At 40.0% G+C, this 20,399-nt stretch overlaps 1 protein-coding gene across 4 annotated transcripts in view; it reads right to left on the bottom strand.

Annotated features, from left to right (window-relative positions):
• Nucleotides 1-4,100: 4,100 nt before the first annotated feature.
• LOC129724635 (neuroglobin-like) overlaps nt 4,101-20,399 on the bottom strand; it is a 397,507-nt gene continuing 381,208 nt past the window's right edge. For all 4 annotated transcript variants that reach the window (XM_055679698.1, XM_055679697.1, XM_055679699.1 and 1 more), the window contains one exon: nt 4,101-17,323. In XM_055679698.1, coding sequence (XP_055535673.1) covers nt 17,081-17,323 — 243 coding nt within the window. In that variant the 3' untranslated portion in view covers nt 4,101-17,080. The remainder of the gene's footprint in view (nt 17,324-20,399) is intronic.

Raw genomic sequence — 20,399 nt, 5'->3', positions numbered from 1 at the left:
GCGTAAATCGAAGCAAAGCGGGAAGCTCCGCGAACGCGCCTGAACTACTCCTCCGACACCTTCGACACCTATGTGAAACGCTCAAACCAGTCATAGCAGGCGCGGTGAAACAGACCGAAAAGTGTTTAGACACGCGTACATGTAGTGAAAAATTGGAGAGTGAAACAGAGACTTTAATTGCGTCAGTTTTCTCGAAAAACCGCTGTGGCACAAAACTCTCATGCAATACCGGAATAGGCTAATGGTGGAATAACTCTGAAAATAACAAGTAAGCTGAAAAAAAAATAAACAAAACTTTCGATTTAACAATTTATTCTTCGGTTTTTGCGGATGCCGTTCGAAAAAAATGGAAATCTTTTCAAGACACATTTGTTAAAGAGCTCAAAAAGATTCTGGTGGGAAGATGGGGCGATCCGGGACTATCGAATTTTGAGGTATATTCGGCTTGGCCTTATTTCGAGCCATTGCTTTTCATAAATGATAAGGTGAAGCCTCGAAAAGCTGGTGGAAATCTACGATCAACGATACCGAAGTAATGGATTTTGTAGAAGATTCCTCTTCAACTCAAACGTATGAAGAGTCAAATGAGAAGGTTTTGGTCGGTGATTCTAATGTGCAAGAATGCCACAAAGAGCGCTCCCATCTCACACAAGAAACTGCCAAGATGGTTCTAAAGTCTAAAGTCTTTGAAACAGCAAGGAGCACCCTTGTGCCTCTCATCTTCATTCTGTATAAAAACGACCTCGCAGACGATCTTGAAAGCTTCCGAGTAGTTTCATCGCTGCAAGTTGGCATCGATTAACTCCTGTTGTGATGTGACGAAAATGGGATCAACGTTTATATAAAAAAATGAAAAATTATCTCCTTCACGCGTTGCCAAAATATTGAAATATAAGATTGGTTCGATCACTCTTGATCGGGTTGATTCCATACGGGACCTAGGTGTTGTATTGGACAGCAAGCTGAGGTTCCGTTGCGTCAACTGCTGCCAAGGCGTTCTCCGTTGCCACGCAGCGTTAATCACGGATGTGTATACTTTTAAATCACCGTACTGCTCGTTGGTGCGTGAATAGACTGCAATTGCCTCTAAGTGTAAATGTCTCCTCAAAGTCCAAGTAGGAATCATTCAAAGAACATTGACTTAGCTCTGAAAGATACCTGCCGCTTTTGTAACATGGAAAGCGAAACCTCGGATTATCAGTTCTGCAGCTGGGATGGATTGTACATGAGCAGAAGTAATTTTCTTAATAAGCGCTGCTTACAGCGCTTATTAAGAATATTTTTTTGCAATTTGTGCAACATATTTTCACTGTAAAGCATAGTTTACAATTTCAAGCGAAGTGAAAAATTTGACAAGTGAAAAAGCGTAAATTTTTGCTTGCGAAATCTGTCGTGAAAACCCGTTTGTGGAACACGCAGGTATTTCACCAGCCTGCAGTTTACAGTTTAAGTAAAGCGAAATTCACGAATTTACACTCCGAGCGAAGTGAAAATTGGCTGCAACTGACAGAATAGAAACGCACACAAGCTTTCGCTTGTTGGTGCTTTTTTCACTAGCGTTTGCATGCGTGAAAAAAAAAACCCAAGTGAAAAAGATGAGATCTACAACCTTCGATTTCGCTGGATGGAATTTGTTTACAGTTCCATACGAAGTGAAATTTTTGTTGCAGTTGCATTTTTCACGAGCGTGAAAAAATGAATGTTTTGTATGAGACTTTCACTTTGCTTGGAACTCTAAATAGGGCTTAAAGAGTTTAAAGTTCATAGCCAAATTGATAATAGTTCAACTGCGCGTCCGCAATGATGCAATCCAAGCACTTCCAAATATACAAACGATTTGACTTTGTAAACGATTTATTGTTACTTCTGTTGCTTTGTTCGCTCGAATGTGTCATTAGCAGAGATGCCAGATGTTTTTGAAAAATGTCTGCAACTGCTTGAAAAACCGGAAAAATGTGCTCGAAATAAAAAATCGATTACGGATATCGTCTGTGAAAATCTGCACACATTTTTAGAAAATCTGCACAAATATAAGGAGACTCTGACAAAAATCTGCAGGAACCGTGGAAAAACTGCAAATATCTGCAAATCAATAAATATCTGCACAAGGACTCCAAAAATCTGCGTTTTGCAGACAAATCTGCACATTTGGTATCCCTGGTCATTAGTCACATGCAAAAGCTAGCATGCAACAATTTAGTCTTCATTGTTCATCCGATCACAGCAAAAGGATGATTCACTGAAAATCGGAGCGACCAGTTGTAAGCATTGCCGCAGGCGAAGATTTTATGTTTCTAAGGTTTTAGCTGTAACACACGCTCATTTGATTGCAGCATTCCGTAGCGGACCCTTGTTCTTTAGCGCATTAGAATTATTCAATTGAGGTAGTTATCACTTTTCTGCCTCTCACCAGAACGTTGCTAAGGGTGATAAAAATTTTGAAATCTAGAGAAACATTTCCAAAGGTCCTATCTGCTTTGGTTGATTTTTTGACCAGTCACTTTCCTTCAATTACAACTTATTAAACACCTTTAATGACACGTTCTTTGCATCAGTTGACAGCGCAGGAATCACTCTAGCCTCCTGAACGAAAATCACCCTTGGAAGAGTTAGTAGAGCCGAACCATTACCAAAATGAATAGAAATCCGGGAAAATGATGATAACAGATAGAAATTACTTTTTTTCCTTAGTGTCCTTTTTTTGATCGCCTACGGCAAAAGCAACGATCGACATGGTTTATTTTTTTGCCATTTCCTCGTCTTTATTTTTATACTTAGTTTATATTGACTTTATATTGTGATACACCAAAGGCATTTTTTTAACTTGCTTATCAAACCATTTTTCCGATTTGTGTAGTTGCCATCATCTGGCTGTTTCATTTGTATTACACACACTAAACAACTTAATAACAACAAGAAACAAATTTCAAACATAATTCAAACTAGCTCTTTAGTTACGATATGACCGCATTGTGTGAAAAACAACGTGACTTTTTAATCGCTTGAAATAAATGTAGAACTGCATATTTCATAATTTGCAAAGTGAGAAAATTCAGCATTGCTTCAAGATCGTGTTTGTGGTCTTGAGGAAAGCAAATTGTGATTTGTACTTTGCAGGAGTAACAAAACAAATTATTTTGAGCTAGTGTGTTTCTTAATCGCTTTAGCTTCGGACCCAGCAAACTTTCTTGGTTAGCTCTCTCCGTAACAGCAATAGTACAGGAGGCTGAACTTGGCTGCTTCGCCGTTTGTGTCCTCGATGCCATCTTAATGACGAGTTTACTGACGGTTGAATAGTTGACGGAAAATTAATGCACTTCATGCGCAACGTTCGTCTTCATACTTAAAATACAACGCGCAGCGCGCTCAACATTGGTTCTACATTCTTCCACAATACCGTTTGCGTGGCCCCGCCCACTGGTCGTGGTAGTCCTCTCCGTTGGTATTTGAGACAGTCGCACGGGTTTATTTTATCACATTATCATTCAATTGTTCACTCACTTCACGCAATTTTAAAATCGGTTTTAGATCACATTTATTTTTCGTTTTTCTCGTGATTACGTTCCTACCACGTGGGTGAAAAACGTAGTAGAAGACATACAACCTGTTCTAAGGCTGCTAACGTCACGGCCAGTTTTCAGATGATATAAAAAACTGATATAGCTAAACAACCCAATCCTCGGGGAACGTTGCTAGATATAACAGCACGACAATCATCCTGCAAGTGCCAATTCGCAATGACGAGAAACTGAATGAGCTTGAATTTTTGCATTCGGCGTCAATAATTTCCCAGGGAAAGATTATTCTAAACATTCAAGCTATTCTGCCTTGAAGAAAACAGAAAAAATGTATTATTCGATTGATACCTAGTTTTGTAGAAAATTAACTGAAACGTCTTTTTAGGGTCGATCACTTGCTTTCAATTGGGTTAGGCGTCGTACACAAATTACGTGACGCTAAAAACCTAGATTTCAGACCCCCTCCCCCCCTATGTAACGATAAGTAACGTTCGATATGACTCCCCCCCCCCTAAAATTACGTAACGCTGGACAACTTGTCCCCCCTCTTCAAATTTGCAATTTTGCGCAAACATCACACCCTTCCCTTCCCTTCCCTTCATGCGTTACGTAATTTGTGTACGACGCCTTATTTAGCTATATCAGTTTTTTATATCATCTGAAAGAGCTGCATTTTCTAAACAAAACGTGATTTCAAAAAATTTCTGTCACTGTCCTTCAATTTTTTAATCACGAAATAAAACTGCTTGAAATCTGCTCGAAATCGCTATAATGACAGTTCGTCCATGTACCAACTGTCATTGTAGCGATTTAGAGCTATATTTATGGTTCATTTGAAAATCGAAAGACAATGATATCAAATTCTAAAATATCACGTTTTGCTCAGGAAATTACACTCTTTTAGATGATATATAAAAATCAGAAATCCGTGAATACCTAAACAACCCAATTGAAGCAGTCAATGACTTTTACATCTCAGTGCTATATAGTACACGTGAGTTTACTTTCAATAGTAAACATCAACGCAATTTATGAATTAGCTGTCAAAAGTCAATTAAAAGCAACCTACCTATAAGGCGCAATAATGGATGTGTAGTTTTTAATTTTTTAAATGAGTTCATCAACTTCTCGTGTGAACGTGTCTGGATCAGGGTTGCAAATTTTCACTGTCAGTGATAGATTCTCAGTTGACACTGAGAGCTACGAATATCAGTATCAACATGAACGAGCTGAAAGTGATAATTGCTTTCGTCTTCAATCAGTTGACAGTGGTAATGCTGACCAGAGCTGCGGAAAGTCAATATCATACTACTGACATAACGCCAAAATGATGCAACACCAGAATCAGCCAACTACGATGCATGGTTCATTACAAAAGAGTTTGCGATGTTACAATGATTCTCTTAGCGTCAACTCTCACTCTCATTTTTTTCTTGCTATCTTTCTCGATCATTCGGGTATAGCTGTACTGAGATTGAACTAGCAGAAATATCAAGTTCATTTTGACAGCATGATGTTATGAGGATAGCAAACATAAAATCAATGATTTTTCTTCAATTGATATGTATGATATATGGTTGGCTCATATCTGAAAAATAATATTGCATTTTTATTTGTTTTTTGACAGCATGAGTTTATTAATTTGATTCTTGAATATTGTGCTTGTTGTAGGTTAAACTAAAGACAGTGTTGGTTCGCGGCAAAAAATGAATTGCGGGTGCAAAACAGAAAACTTTTAAATATGTATGGGTATGTATATTTATATACAGATCCTGTTAAATTTTGGCACGGTTTAACTTTGAAACTGTTCAATTTCGGTTCGGAACGGTTTTGCTTTTCTCCTAGTTTTCATTCATATTTTCTTTTAACGAAAAGGATGGCCGGAGTTAATCAACTGGTTTCGGATATATGGCCGGAATATGTTTCAGTAACATGGTAACGATGATCAAAGCAGTGCTTAGAAGTGCTTAAAATCCTACCATGCCTCTCATTAAAAAATGTAAAAATGCGGACCTATTCCGGTTGTGTTCCGAATACTCGGGGTTGTTGTGCCAGCTCATCAAGCGACACCTATAACCACTGGTTTGAAATTATAAACCTGGTTCATTGGTGGCCATATCTTGAGTTGGGATCGTCACGGACCGCAAAGCAGATCAAATTTAAAAAATCCTGATAGCAACAAACTTCAAGCTTGCACTGACATAATCACGCTACTGAAACGATTTTTGATATTCCAAAAATCACCTTGATTTGCATTGCAGTGATATTTCCGAGTGAAATCTGTATATTCACGACGATTGACAATGAGAACCCGAAAATGGCAACAGAAGAGACAAGATATTGAATTACTTGTCGGATCTCCACGCTTACTGTGATGGTTGCTGGCTATTCATGAGAGAAAGAAACAAGTGCGATGATATTTTCTCTCTCGTCATAGTCAGCATGTTGCTTGGATTAATCGCAGTTCTGATGCTGACTGACAGCATTTCTGTGATTTCGCACACGCTATGTTGCTCTAGCGAGCTTGGAACGGGCTTTATAGTGCTGGGTAGGATGCGCCAACGTGTGATCGGGTGGCAGCCGATCAGTGCGAGGATGTGTAAGTTGAGAATTAAGGGCCGGTTCTTCAACTACAGCATCATCAACGTGCACTGCCCACACGAAGGAAGAGCCGACGATGAGAAAGAAGCGTTTTATGCCTAGCTGGAGCAGGTGTATGATAGCTGTCCGCAACGGGACGTTAAGATCGTCATCGGTGATATGAACGCTCAGATAGGACGGGAGGCAATGTACAGACCGGTGATAGGGCCGAATTGCCTGCACGTCGCATCAAATGATAACGGCCAACGATGTGTGCACTTTGCAGCCTCCCGCGGTATGCTAGTAAGAAGTACCTTCTTCCCCCGCAAAGACATCCACAAAGCCACCTGGAGATAACCTGACTTACAAGTGGAGAACCAAATCGACCACGTTCTAATCGATGGTAAATTCTTCTCTGACGTCATCAACGTTCGCACCTACAGTGCAGTGCGAATATTGATTCAGACCATTACCTTGTTGCAGTATGCATGCGCTCAAAACTTTCGAAGGTGCGAAACACGCGTCAAAGTCGCCCACCGCGACCAAACATCGGGCAACTACGGGACGCCGAGGTTGCAAGGGAGTACGCGCAGCAGCTGGAAGCAGCATTACCAACGGAAGAGCAGCTTGGCGCAGCTACTCTTGAAGATGGCTGGAGGGACATTCGATCAGCCATAGGTAGTACTGCTGTAGCGGCGCTTGGTACTATGGCTCCGAACAGGAGAAACGCCTGGTTTGACGACGAGTGCAAACAGTTAGTGGAAGAGAAGAATGCAGCACGAGCGAGAATGCTGCAACACCAAACGAGGGCGAACGTGGAGCGCTACCGACGCGCACGGAACAGGCAAAACTCGGTCTTACGGAAGAAGAAGCGCCAGGAGGAAGATCGAGATCGCGAGGCGATGGAGGCACTGTACCGTGCGAATGACACACGAAAGTTCTACGAGAAGCTGAACTGTTCCCGCAAAGGCTATGTGCCACAAGCCGACATGTGCAGGGACCTGGGCGGCAACCTTCTCACGAACAAGTGTGAGGTGATTGACAGGTGGAAGCAGTACTACGATGAGCACCTTAATGGCGATGTAGCAGAGGACGACGACGGAGTGGTAGTAGATTTCGGTGTACGCGCAGATGACGACAGAATCCCAGCCCCTGACCTCCAGGAGGATAGAGAGGAGATCGGCCGGCTGAAAAACAATAAAGCCGCTGGAGCTGACCAACTCCCCAGCGAGCTGTTAAAACACGGTGGTGAATCACTGGCTAAGGCGCTACACTGGGTTATTGCCAAGATTTGGGAGGAGGAGGTAGTACCGGAGGAGTGGATGGAGGGTACAGTGTGCCCCATCTACAAAAAAGGCGACAAGTTGGATTGCTGCAACTACCGCGCAATCACGTTGCTGAACGCCGCCTACAAGGTAATCTCTCAAATTCTGTGCCGTCGACTATCACCGTTTGCAAGGGAATTCGTGGGGCAATATCAAGCGGGATTTATGGGTGCCCGCGCCACCACGGACCAAATATTCGCGGTACGGCAGGTCCTACAGAAGCGCCGTGAGTATAACGTGCCCACACATCACTTGTTCATCGATTTTAAATCGGCATACGACACAATCGTTGGAGACCAGCTATGGCAGATTTTTGCACGATTACGGCTTTCCGGATAAACTGACACGGTTGGTCAAGTCGACGATGGATCGAGTGATGTGCGTAGTTCGAGTTTCGGGGACACTCTCGAGTCCCTTCGAATCTCGAAGAGGGTTACGGCAAGGTGATGGATTATCGTGCTTGCTATTCAACATCGCTTTGGAAGGTGTGATACGTAGGGCTGGGATCGACACGAGTGACACGATTTTTAGAAGGTCTGTTCAGCTCTTTGGCTTCGCCGATGACATTGATATTGTAGCACGAACCCTTGAAAAGATGACGGAGACGTACATCAGACTGAAGGCTGAAGCCGGGCGAATTGGGCTGGCCATAAACGCATCGAAGACCAAGTACATGAGAGGAAGAGGTTCCAGAGAAGACAGTGTCAAGCTCCCGCCACGAATTCATATTAGCGGTGATGAAATCGAGGTGGTAGACGAGTTCGTGTACCTGGGCTCACTGGTGACTGCTGACAACGACACCAGCAGAGAAATTCGTCGACGCCTTATGGCAGGAAATCGTGCCTATTTTGGACTCCGGAGGACACTCCGCTCGAATAAAATCCGCCGCCGCACGAAGTTAACCATCTACAAAACACTGATCAGACCGGTAGTCCTCTACGGCCACGAAACCTGGACAATGCTCGTGGAGGACCAACGCGTCCTTGGGGTTTTCGAACAAAAGGTGTTGCGTACCATCTGTGGTGGAGTGCAGATGGAAGATGGATCATGGCGGAGGCGGATGAACCACGAGTTGCATCAGCTGCTGGGAGAACCACTCATCGTTCAAACGGCGAAAATCGGGAGACTACGGTGGGCTGGGCATGTCGTTAGGATGTCGGACGACAACCCGGTGAAAATGGTTCTTGATAACAACCCGACTGGAACAAGGCGACGGGGCGCGTAGCGAGCAAGGTGGCTCGATCAAGTGGAAGACGACCTGCGGGGCCTCCGCAGACGACATGGCTGGCGAGCTGCAGCCATGGACCGAGTTGAATGGAGACGACTTCTTCGAACAACAAGGGACACTTCGGCCTGGAGCTGACTGGTAAGTGGTAAGTATGTTGCTCTAGCGATGTTTATGTGGTGTAGGATGAAGGTGCCTATCTGCTTCATTGAATTCAAACAATGGATTGGCTCAGATCAAATAATTTCGATATTAATTAAGATATATCTTTTATATCACTGACATGATTATTGACTGATAATTGACACGGGTGACACTCAATATCAGTTTGAAGAGAGTGAGAGTGAAACAACTATTGTATCATTTTCATTTTTCTGTGTCGACATTTCGCAACACTGGTCTGGATGCAAATAGAATAAAATTTATTTTTTATAAATTGCCAAATGAAAAGCGCATTTTTCGTGATGTTTGTTCGCAAATTGGGCAAATTGAAATCAGTTGCGTTATCCCATATGTAACAATAAGTAACGAAATCTTAACCCATCTTCACTCCTTCAAGCGTTACGTAATTTGTATACGACACCTAATCACATGTTCTCCGATGACAGACCAGGACATTTTGAGAGCGTCATTTAGAAGGAAGCAGGCTTCGAAAATTGCGGATTTAAAATGCCGAATCTGTAGAACTTCCCAAGCAACAGTTGAAACATAATGAAAAATAAATTGTGATCATTTATTGCAATAATGAAAATCCCAGGTTTTAAGAAACATTTTTTGTTACTACGATGAAATTGTAAAAAAACAAGCAACAACTAAAGTTGCATCGCTGCTTCAAAAAACTTTACACAAACAACGTCATTCGCGTGGCTGGATTTGTTGTTGAAACGTGTAAACGGCATTTGAAAATCTAACCTTCACTGAATAGATCTAGTGGGTGGAGCATATAGGTTGCCAACGTGATGCTTGCGAGATACAAAAAAACAAACACACAAAAATACTTCTAAAACTTTTGTTCTGAAGCCATGTAACAGCAGCTTTTGCTCGATCGTTCGCCTCATATTGGTTTTTGAGATAAGGTTATTTACTGTGTTGTAATTTTCAGGTACTTGGACTAGAAGTCGTCCAAAAAGTGTGGGTCTCTAAAACGAAATGAGATAAATTACTTTGAATTTCATTAGCATGTATCGAAAAAGCAAAATTCAAAACTGATAATGACCATTGGCATGATAAGGAAAGCAACATTTGAAACTGAGCCATAAACTTGCAATTGTTTCAACAGCAAATGACGTAAATAGTAAAAACGAGAAAATTTAATAGAAATTGATAACTGGAGTTGAATCCTCATCAAATTTCTGGAAATAATCAAAGATAAATCGCTATACAGACAATTTTTTTTTCATCCTGACCATTTGCCATTTGACAATCTTACCACAACGTCATGTAGTTTCTATTGCGCCCTAGTTGCTGCTACGATTTTTTTTTGTTCGAACAACATTTATTTGACACGGGGTTGCTGCTACGATGCATCTTCGTAGCTGAAATTTTACCATGCAGCATTTACCATGTTGCTATCAAGTTACATGCATAAGTTCATACACATTGCGGTTTCATTCTTGAAACTTGTGTTGAAACAACGAAAATGTTGCAATTGGCTCCACCTCCTGCGCTTTTTTTGTCATTGTGTAAGAAACTGAGATGTGAATGCAACTTAGTTTCGGATAAGAATTTGTTGCTGTGATGAAAGCTTATTATCGAAACAAATTTTGCTGCTTGGGTTATCCCAATATTTGAAGGCAATCCAGAGAGTGTAAGCAAGACTCTTTAGGATTTTGGTGCGATCCTTTAACTAACAGACAACGGTCTTGAATAAATTTTACTGAACTAAAAAGCTGTTGAGACCTCGTTACCGTGCATGTGTCCATGAATGGCTCACTTACTCCTTGTTCTCCTATTTGAGAATGTTATTGCGCTGTTGACTTGCAAGCAGCATACCTTGTGGCCTAATTCAACAGTCAATGTAAGATCAGAGAACATCGTTTTTAGTTGTATCTAACAATTCTGTTACACGAGTAGAATCCTGCGGCGGTGATGTTCTTACTTAAGCAAAACATGCAATGATCTGTTTGCTTCACTCAAAATAAGAGTCAGAATTGATGTCGAAAATACCGAGGGGCAAACTTGTCATTGTTGTTAACTGGAGAACGATGATGTCAAAGTACAAAAATTGCTAAACTTTTTGTTTTCGAATTTTCAAAAGTTCTCTGCTTTTTCTGAGCTTCGAGAAAATGCTAATGCATTTGTTAAGGCTTTATCATGTTAATTTTTAACATCACGGCAACTAATAATCACTCGATTAATTATTCATCCTGCATGATACAGGTACAGTAATTTGGGTTATACTAGGAATGTTCAATTCAAAGGACGCAGTAATCTAATCCCTTCTGCAAAGGTAATAATAAAATAGAATCCATCAAGAACAATACTTGCTGACGATAGTAGTTGCGGGATTGAAGCCGAGATACGGTGTCGAAAAACCTAAACTTGAAATTTATTCAAGAATCAAAAAGTTTCAGTTCTTTCTCGTTCTCGTTTGGAAAAGAAATCAGCATTTTCACCAGCGCTAATGGCTTTCAACAAGGGAGAGGGAGGGTTTTCTTGTTTTTTTTTTTCATACATATGTAGATAATTCGTTATGAAAATTTATGTCTGTATAATAAGATTTTTCTGATTATCTGGAATCAGGTAGAGGTGTAGGACAAAAGCACCAGTTTTTGTCTCCCTTGTGATAATTGTAGTAGAGTATAATTAATTATAACGAGTTTAACATCGTCAATTTAACATTATTCAACAGGATTAGAGCCAACTATAATGCTTACTGTAATGCTTGTTTGATCATAATTACAGAAACTAAGTTAATCACATAGCACATAAGGTTTACCTGTGCGGCGCCTTTCTTTGTTTTTGAAAGTAGAATTTCTATTTGCGTACCCTCATCACATTCCATTTAGAAATAATCGTCCAGGTTAATATTAACCCGTGTAAAACAGTTAAAACCCTTGTTTTTAATGCTTTTTACGTGAGACAACCTGTTCGTACCGTATGAATCGGTGTCAACAGTAAGTGCTCGAGTTACTGAGGGGTTCAAGCAAGTTTCCACGTGGATGGACGGCGAAGGAATAAAGTATGTTATGGCCAACCCGAACTGCGTGTTAATGGCGATAAAACTTTTTTTTACCTTTATCCTCAAAGCCGAGAAGTTATTGTGCGGTGTGTATCGCGTGACGTATATGAAGATGAACATGCGGATAGTAAACGGAACATTATCGTTATGTTTACAAGCAGTGCTTCCCGGCCGGAGTGTAGTCCTTTTTTTATGCATTCTGGTCAGCGCAATCGAAAATAAGTTCTTCTCTACTCACAATTTCAGAGAATACATCAAGAAATCTTCTGATGTGGCTGTAAAAGCAGCAGACTTTTGTGAACATTTGAAGATAATATTTATTGCTCTACCCAACCACAAGTCGTATAACACAGCTCGTAAATGTCTTAATTTAAAAACTTAAAAAAAAATAACTTAGCCAGAAAGTTGATTATTGGCATTTTGATCGTCCTGAACACAATAAGAAAATTAGATCCTGGGTTAAAAGAAGCAGTGCCAGCCTAGTGTAGGTAGTTAACAGACGTTGAGTATGTATTTTTCGTTGGTAAAAAAGTCGGTAAATATCTAAATAGTCGTCGAGCTTAGGAACCTTCGGCGAAACAAAGCCAAAGTAGGTATGTGAATCACATTTTGATCCCTTGGGTTGACTTTTTCATGCAAGCATCCACACACGTGAAAAAACACAGCAACCAGTGAAAACAGTACAACATTGCCACGTTTTCATAATATGGACATAATCTGACAGTTCTAGGTAATTTTTTCGTCACCCAAAGTGTAAGCTCGCGAATTTATTTGTTTTATTGTAAGAAAACGAGAAAAAGTTTGGTGGAGTTGTTCCGGAATAAAAGCTAGCTTTTCCTGGAACTGAAAGTGAGTAATATCTTTTTAAACCATTCTGTACTCTAGTGGCTTGCACATTCGTTGAGAATCGCAACCTCATCTCATCCTCTGGTATTGATGTTAAACTTCTGAATAGTATTTCCTGATACAATCATTGCTGTTTCCTAACAAGCAAAGTTTACGATTAATAAGCGTGATGGCCAGTATGGTAACGATTGTAGTAAAAACCGCGCACGCAAGAGCACAACACTAAAAGACAGCGGTCATATTATAATCAGTAACATCCTACACAGCGCCGTTTGTGGCCATCTTGCAGGGTGAGCCATCGGGCGTCCGTTCGTCCGAAGGCCAGTTTATATAGCACACCAAACGAACCGCCAGTGGGCGGGAATCCTGTGGCTACTAAACAATAAACAGTGCTCGTGTAAGGCGCCGCCGCCTTAATAGTGTCGTTAGTTGGCGGTCGCTCGCGAAAAGCTTTGATCATAGCAGGCGGTTTGCTGCAAGTTTTTGTATTTGTTTTGTGTTCGCTTTGCGACACAAAAAATAATATTAACACAACTGTAATTAAGAAAATGGTCACGTTGCGTCCCAATTCGAGGTGCGGTTAGTTTGTTGTGTTTATTCAGCTGGAAGGAATAGGGACTCGGCGCAATTATAGTGCACATTATGTGCCAATCAGCAGAGCTTTGCCAAATATAATAGATTGATCGTTTTTTTCCTACCGTTGTTTGTGATATACTGACTTTGTGGAGTAATTATGACCGGATGGGTTCCCGCCATTAAGCATCGCAAAAAAAAACTGGGAGTGCTTGTTTGGAATGGGCGTACATTTTGTTTCTAGTTGAACTTAATGGCAAACTATTTGGCAACGCGGCTCGTTTGATGTTAATTGTGTAGAAAATTATCACAATGCATTCCCGGAGTAAAACGCTCGAAATTCAATCCTTCTAGAGAGATTTCACGTCAGCTCGTCTATGGCCGCTCTCTCGGATTTCTGTGAAATTTTTTGAGGCGGTAATTCAAGTTGCTTTGCTCACTTGAACTCCAGATGCAATCTGTATACCGAAACAATGGAGCATCACTTATCGATAAACGTGAAGATCTCAAAAACATGAAAAGTCGTCAGAATGCTGTGAGCGGTTAAGTGAATTAGCGTGAAATCGCACCAAATCTGGTAATACCAGAACGCAGCCCTGCGGCGTTTAATGCGAATTCTTACAGCAAGCCACTAAACTCGTGCTTAATTATGCCTGTGTCAAACGTTCGGCTAGCGATAGTTAGAATTACCCGCAGGATAACCCCACTCGTTACTACAAACCCCTCTCAACCTAATACCCCACCAGTTGCCGAAACAAACGGTTGGCGGGTGCAGCAGCAGCAGTGCACAGTGGTGCGAGAGCTCAAAAACGTGAACTTAATTCATTTGCTCTTCAAACAACGGTTTTATTGACATACTATCTTCCGAAGATATTTAGTATGTAAAAAGGCTCAAATCATGACAAAAAGTTTTAGTTCGAAACTCAACCGCTAGTGGCGCTGCACAATCTAACTTTTTAGTCTTACACTTTAGAGAAATAGTGTCTTCAGCAAAGTTATAGATAAAGTTCTAACAAAAAACTTTGTCGAAGACACTTTTCTTCTAACTCTTCTTGTTTTGGATATATAATATTTCTTATTAGACTTGTCTTTAAAATTAGTTTTTTTGGAATATACAAAAAACTGTAACATTTAGAAGGTTATAATGTTCTACATATATTTGTATATCATTGAAACACACAACTTTGTATAAGATACAAAATAGATAGCTTCCACACAAATCGAGTTATTGCCAAAAAATGTTAAAAAAGCATCATTTTTTGTACACACCAAGAACACAAAAATGCAAAAACTAGCAGACGAAACCTGCATAGAATGAAATATTATCATAATCACTCTACAAAATCACTTTGATCGTTTGTCCCTTTTAGTATCTTCATTGCTTGATATGAAATTCAAAAAGACAATTCATAGTGCAATTGCAGGGCGAATATGTCATAAACTTTAACTAGTAATAGCATTGGACAAATTCACGCAAAGAATCGATCTTACTGTATCGATCTTTTTTTTTTAGTACTGTAAATCTAGTAGGCATTTCTTAGTCCGAGAAGGCACAAGAAAGCCGGAACAAAGTCATAAAGAGGTATGACGAGCTTGCTGCAATATTTGAAAACGCAACATAATTATTACCTTCATAGATACAGATTAGACCACATCAAAAAGTTTTCTAGAACAGCCGTAAATGTTGATTTACTACACCGTTTTCTGGGATCAATAGATCTAGTTATGAGCAGTTTGCGAGACAAGCCACCTAATGAGATCTTCGGTGATGAAAAATACAGGCTAGATAATAATTAGGAGGATAATGCTAATTCTGATGGGGATGATTTTTCAACTTTATATTTTTTATACATTTATTTTAGCTAAATTAATACATGAAAATATAATTTAATTAGAACAATGCAACAGATGATACAATATTTTTAATTCGGAAAAGGTATGCAGTGATCAGTAATCTGGCCAACGTTTTGACTTGTATTGTCATCGAAAAAGTTGAGTAAGGCTGTTTTTTAAACAAAACTTAGGCAATGAAGATACTGGGAGGGACAAACGTTCAAAGTGATTTCGTAGAGTGATTATGATAATATTTCATTCTTTGCAGGTTTCGTCTGCTAGTTTTTGCTATTTTGTGCTCTAGGTGTGTACAAAAAATGATGCTCTTTTAACATTTTTTGGCAATAACTCGGTTTGTGTGGAAGCTATCTATTTGTATCTTCTACAAAGTTGTGTGTTTTAATGATATACAAATATATGTAGAACATTATAACCTTCTAAATGTTACAGTTTTTTGTATATTCGAAAAAAACTAATTTTAAAGACAAGTCTAATAAGAAATGTTATATATCCAAAACAAAAAGAGTTAGAAGAAAAGTGTCTTCGACAAAGTTTTTTGTTAGAACTTTATCTATAACTTTGCTGAAGACACTATTTCTCTAAAGTGTAAGACTAAAAAGTTAGATTGTGCAGCGCCACTAGCGGTTGAGTTTCGAACTAAAACTTTTTGTCATGATTTGAGCCTTTTTATATACTAAATATCTTCGGAAGATAGTATGTCAATAAAACCATTATTTGGAGAGCAAATGAATTAGGTTCACGTTTTTGAGCTTACGTACCACTGTGCAGTGTACAGAGTGTAGCTTTACTTACTGCTCGGTGACTGAGAGCCGGTCGTCAAATATTCGCTGCCCTCACTAGTCGCCCGTTTCCACTTCAGGGGGTTTCCGTTTGGGGCTGTGGACTTGGGCATAGCTGACCTGTTTCACTTTTCACTGCCCGGCTTTCCGAGCTGCCTGGTCAGGAAACAAACATGTCACCCACCTACTCTTCCGCCGTACCCACACCACTGCTGTTTGTTCAATAAAAACGCTTTTTATGCTCTTCACTGTGATGCATCTGTGTGTCTGTGTAAAAGTACCACCCCTCCCATTGTGTCTCCCCGTCCACTCTGGAAACTCCGCGCTAAAGTTCACCCACAGTTCCGGGCTGACCCGGGTGAGCTTACTGTGCCGTGTGGAATGATATCGAATGACCGTTCCGCCTGTATGAAGGTGTACTGCACATATAGTGCTATATCGTTACACCCGCCTTCCCTCAATTTTCCCTAATGCTTTCGCTTCCTTCCTTATCTTTTAGTATCAGTCACCGCTACTGCTGATCGACTCCTCTTCGGGCGTAGTAGGCTAGTTGCTGTCAGTAGTTTCACGGCTTCCTAGATATATGGATGATACTGCATGGGTTGCTTTGTTGGTTGGTTAGTTGCCCTCGTCGGCTCGCCTATTTGCCCTCGTTAGCCGACCAGGTGAGTAAATGTAGTTGTATTCTTTTTCTTTTATTTATTATTTGTGCACTGTATTACTGAGTTGCTGGTTTCCGTTTTGTTGTTGCTGTTGTTTTTGTTGCTCACCGATTATAAATGTTTTAAATGCATACAAAAAGTTTTTTTTCGCGTGTCCTGCACATTTCTGCTTATTTTGAGAATATACTAAAAAAATGAGTGCTATTGTGGCAACATGTTCAAGAGAGTTCGGAGGTGGGGCTGTTGTTGTTGTTTTTGTTGCTGTTCCAAGTTGTTTGTTGAAGTTGAAAGATTCTCTTCCCCTTTCTGGTCGTCAGAATTTCCGGTCGAGTTGTGCACGGTTTGACAACTTGCATTCGCTCTAGTTTCCGCAATAGCACCAGGTATCGTAACATACGCTGCTCACGCACTCACACACACAAGCTCAAACTCACTCTCGGCAACGGTTGATTTACTTCTTCTTCTCTCTTCTATAGTCTACCTTACTGCACATGCACTGTGCATCTGCGACTGCGACTGCGTTTGATTTTACGATGTTCAAGAGGTCTTTTTGCTGCTGTCGCTATTTGTCGTTGGAGCCGCCCTCGATCCCGCCGCCGAGGAGGACGTGGATAGATTCGCATTGTTGACGTTCTCGTTATTGTTGGCACTTGTTTCAAACCCAGCGATCAGCGTTTCGATTATGAACTTGATGGTTATCTTGTAAATTCCTTCGACATTCTGCGTGTATCGGTCACCCAGGGTGGTTTCCACCGCGGACAGGAACGGCTCCTCTATTCTCTGTAAAATAAATGAAAAGAACAAAAAAGATAATTAATACTTTGTGCCATTTTTCTTCAAATTAAAAACCAGTACGGCTACGGTAACACTAGATCAAAACATAAAACTCTACAAATTGTTTCTTTTTTTCTACGGTGACTGCGGTTTTATAGCTAGTTTTAATTATGCACCGCCTGCTGTTGCTACACTTTGCGTGCTGTGCCTGTCATAAAAAGACCAGGTTCCTACCCAAGCGAGTAAAACAAAAGAAAGCTGTTGTTTTCCACTTTTTTCCGTTCCGATATTAGATAATAGAAGCTGCAGAAAATAAAAATAGAACCTTTATTTTTTCTTTCATCACACTTCTGTTGCTGCGGAAAGATCGATAGCAACCATCTGTCGGGGGTCGTTTCTGCATGGTGTGATAAAAGTACAACACAGGGAGGGGTCGAATTCGGAAAACTTTGATTCGAACTTTTCCGTTAGCTGGTGGGGAAAGAATGCTTGGCGTCTCCATTATTCCGTACCGAATGTACCGTCCGAAAGGGAACGCCTGGTGATTGTTGTTGAAATTCCACAAAGTTTTGCATTTTGTATTCGAACTTTTTAGCACATTAAATTTGCTGGACGGGGTTATAGTGAAAGTTTTTGATTGTTTTCGATTGCATTAAACGAAAAGTTATTCATTACTTTGTTTATGTTCGTTACCATGATGGTCTGCGTCGTGATGCCTCGTGACGCAGGGAAAAAGCTTCTCATGTTTTCTGATCGTTAGCCATTGGTTGAAATGAATAATTGAATAGAAATGTATTCAGATTTTCGGTTCTGTTGATGTTCACGGTAAAACCAACATGAACCATAGAAGTACTCAGTGCTCTAATGGAAGACGTAGAAGAGTCTATAATAAGAAAGAATTTTCTACTCATATATACATGACAATTTTTTCGGGCAACCGCAAAAATACGAAACTTGGCCTGTGTAACATTTTTGTTAATACATTGATATATTTAAAATTTTATGATATTGATTGATTGAAATTTTTGAAATGTAAGTTTTTTGACATATACAACATTTTTGATATGTTCGACAATTTTTGAAATTCTTGCGCTTTTGACATTTTTGGCAGATTATTCCGATTATTCACATATTTTTGTTTATTCAATTATACAGTTATATTCAGCTAATATGATAATTCTTAATGAATTAAAACTAAAATTTAAACAATAACGTCAAAGTCTTTGGAAAGCATCCAGGAGTCGCTGACAAAAAGAATTGATTGGCATGCCGAAGTCAAACATCTCGTATACTTCATTGAAACGGTGGCAAATAACACGAGTTGGATCAGGATATCCATATAGTCGATTCCGAAGATCCAAGTACAGGAAATTTCTTTGGCGCAACGACCTCTCGGGAGCATATAAATTTAGCTGGACTGGACAGTCGATGTGGTCAGTCAGTATATTTAGCATTTAGCAGTGAAAACAGCTTGTACAGTGTAGCTCGTACGATGGCAGCTTCAGTGGATCTCGCCATGGAAGGTAACGAAGAGCATAGCGATACGATTTTTTTTCTGTATCGTTTCCATTCTGTCGGACCAGTTTGCATGGTATGGGCTCCATATCACAGAGTTAGATTAGAGGATCGATCGCGCTAAGGCGCAGTAAAGTGCTTGAAAGCATAACAGGTCATAAAATTCATCGGCAATCTTAAATATGTATCCCAATTGTCAGTTAGCTTTGGCGATAATGTTGTTATAGTGGTTTTTGAAGTCAACTCGTTAACCAAGATCTTTAACGCACTATACACGGAGAAGGTGCTGTGACGATATGGTATAATTACTAAGTTCTAAAAAATATTTAACATTCTTCAACACATAATGTTAAGTAGCTTGTTGCACACAAGTTTACCAACGTATTTAGATGCTCCTGCAGCTCAACACAATCTCGTAGATAACACTGGTTGACAAAAGCAAAAAAAAAAAAATGCTGCCCTCAAGCTCGAAATAGCTGCCCTAGAATGATTATAGCTTTTTTAACCATTCCTGTGAATTTTGGTGCCCTCTTGCCATTACAAAAACGCTTCAGCTTACGTGAGAGTTCGCATAGTAATTACTCACCGGGTTCGTCGCTTCAACGTTATGTTCACGAGAAAACCCAATTAAGTCTCTGACCGGTTTCTGTTATTGGCTGGGTGCACCAAAATTCACACGAATGGCTCAAAGCCTATAATCTTTCATTTTTCTCTTGTTTGAGCTTTAGGGCCAGTGTAATTTAAAATTTTGAATAACATGTTAGAAAAACGGTTTGTAGGCTGAACTAAACCAAGCAACTTTGTTTACATATAAAAAAATATCTGGACTAACATTTGAAAAAGTTTTTTTTTTATAAATTGATATAGGGTATCGAACGTCTCCGTCAGTGGTTTTTTTCGGCAGGTCTTCTGCAGCAATCTTATGCAAAAACCTGCCGAAGAAAAATATAATGAGTAACGAAAAGTTGTCAATGGATGACTTCTATGGAATTATCTAAGCTTTCATATAACAATATTCAACAATTACATTTGAGATTCTAAACTAAAAAAAATCATTTTGAAAACCAGGCTTTCGAATACACTGACACCTCTATCATTTTCCCTTGATGAAATAATACGCCAGAGCGATCAAGTTAGCTGATAAAAATAGATCGCAATCGTTGGTTGGGGAATCCTGTTTTGTGCTCAATGTCCTACTGTGCTGTTTCGCAGCATTAATCCGTGATTCGTTCTCATATAGGTATATGCTCTTTTTGAACGGAGATAGAAAGAACCGATCAGAGTAACATCTGATTAACAATTTGTGCCGATAGGGTTGATTTGCTCTGCTCACAAGTGTGTAGTGTCATTTCTTACTCTGCCAGCTACTGTGCTAACCATGAGGTAACGTGATCTGTTTTTTTATATTCGCGTTGGCGGCGTTGCGGATATTTGTTTAGTGTTTGCAGGCGAACAAGAAAGAAGGAAATACTTTAGCTTTTATCATTACGCATATTTTAATAATTTTTTATATAGGGGTTTTAGGGGTCGAGAAAGGTGACTAAGATAGTTCGACACCCCTCCCTCT

Source organism: Wyeomyia smithii, chromosome 2, assembly GCF_029784165.1.
Source record: "Wyeomyia smithii strain HCP4-BCI-WySm-NY-G18 chromosome 2, ASM2978416v1, whole genome shotgun sequence".
NCBI classification, from domain to species: domain Eukaryota; kingdom Metazoa; phylum Arthropoda; class Insecta; order Diptera; family Culicidae; genus Wyeomyia; species Wyeomyia smithii.
Note: the sequence above shows the minus strand (reverse complement) of the source record. Positions and strands in the feature narration are given on the sequence as shown.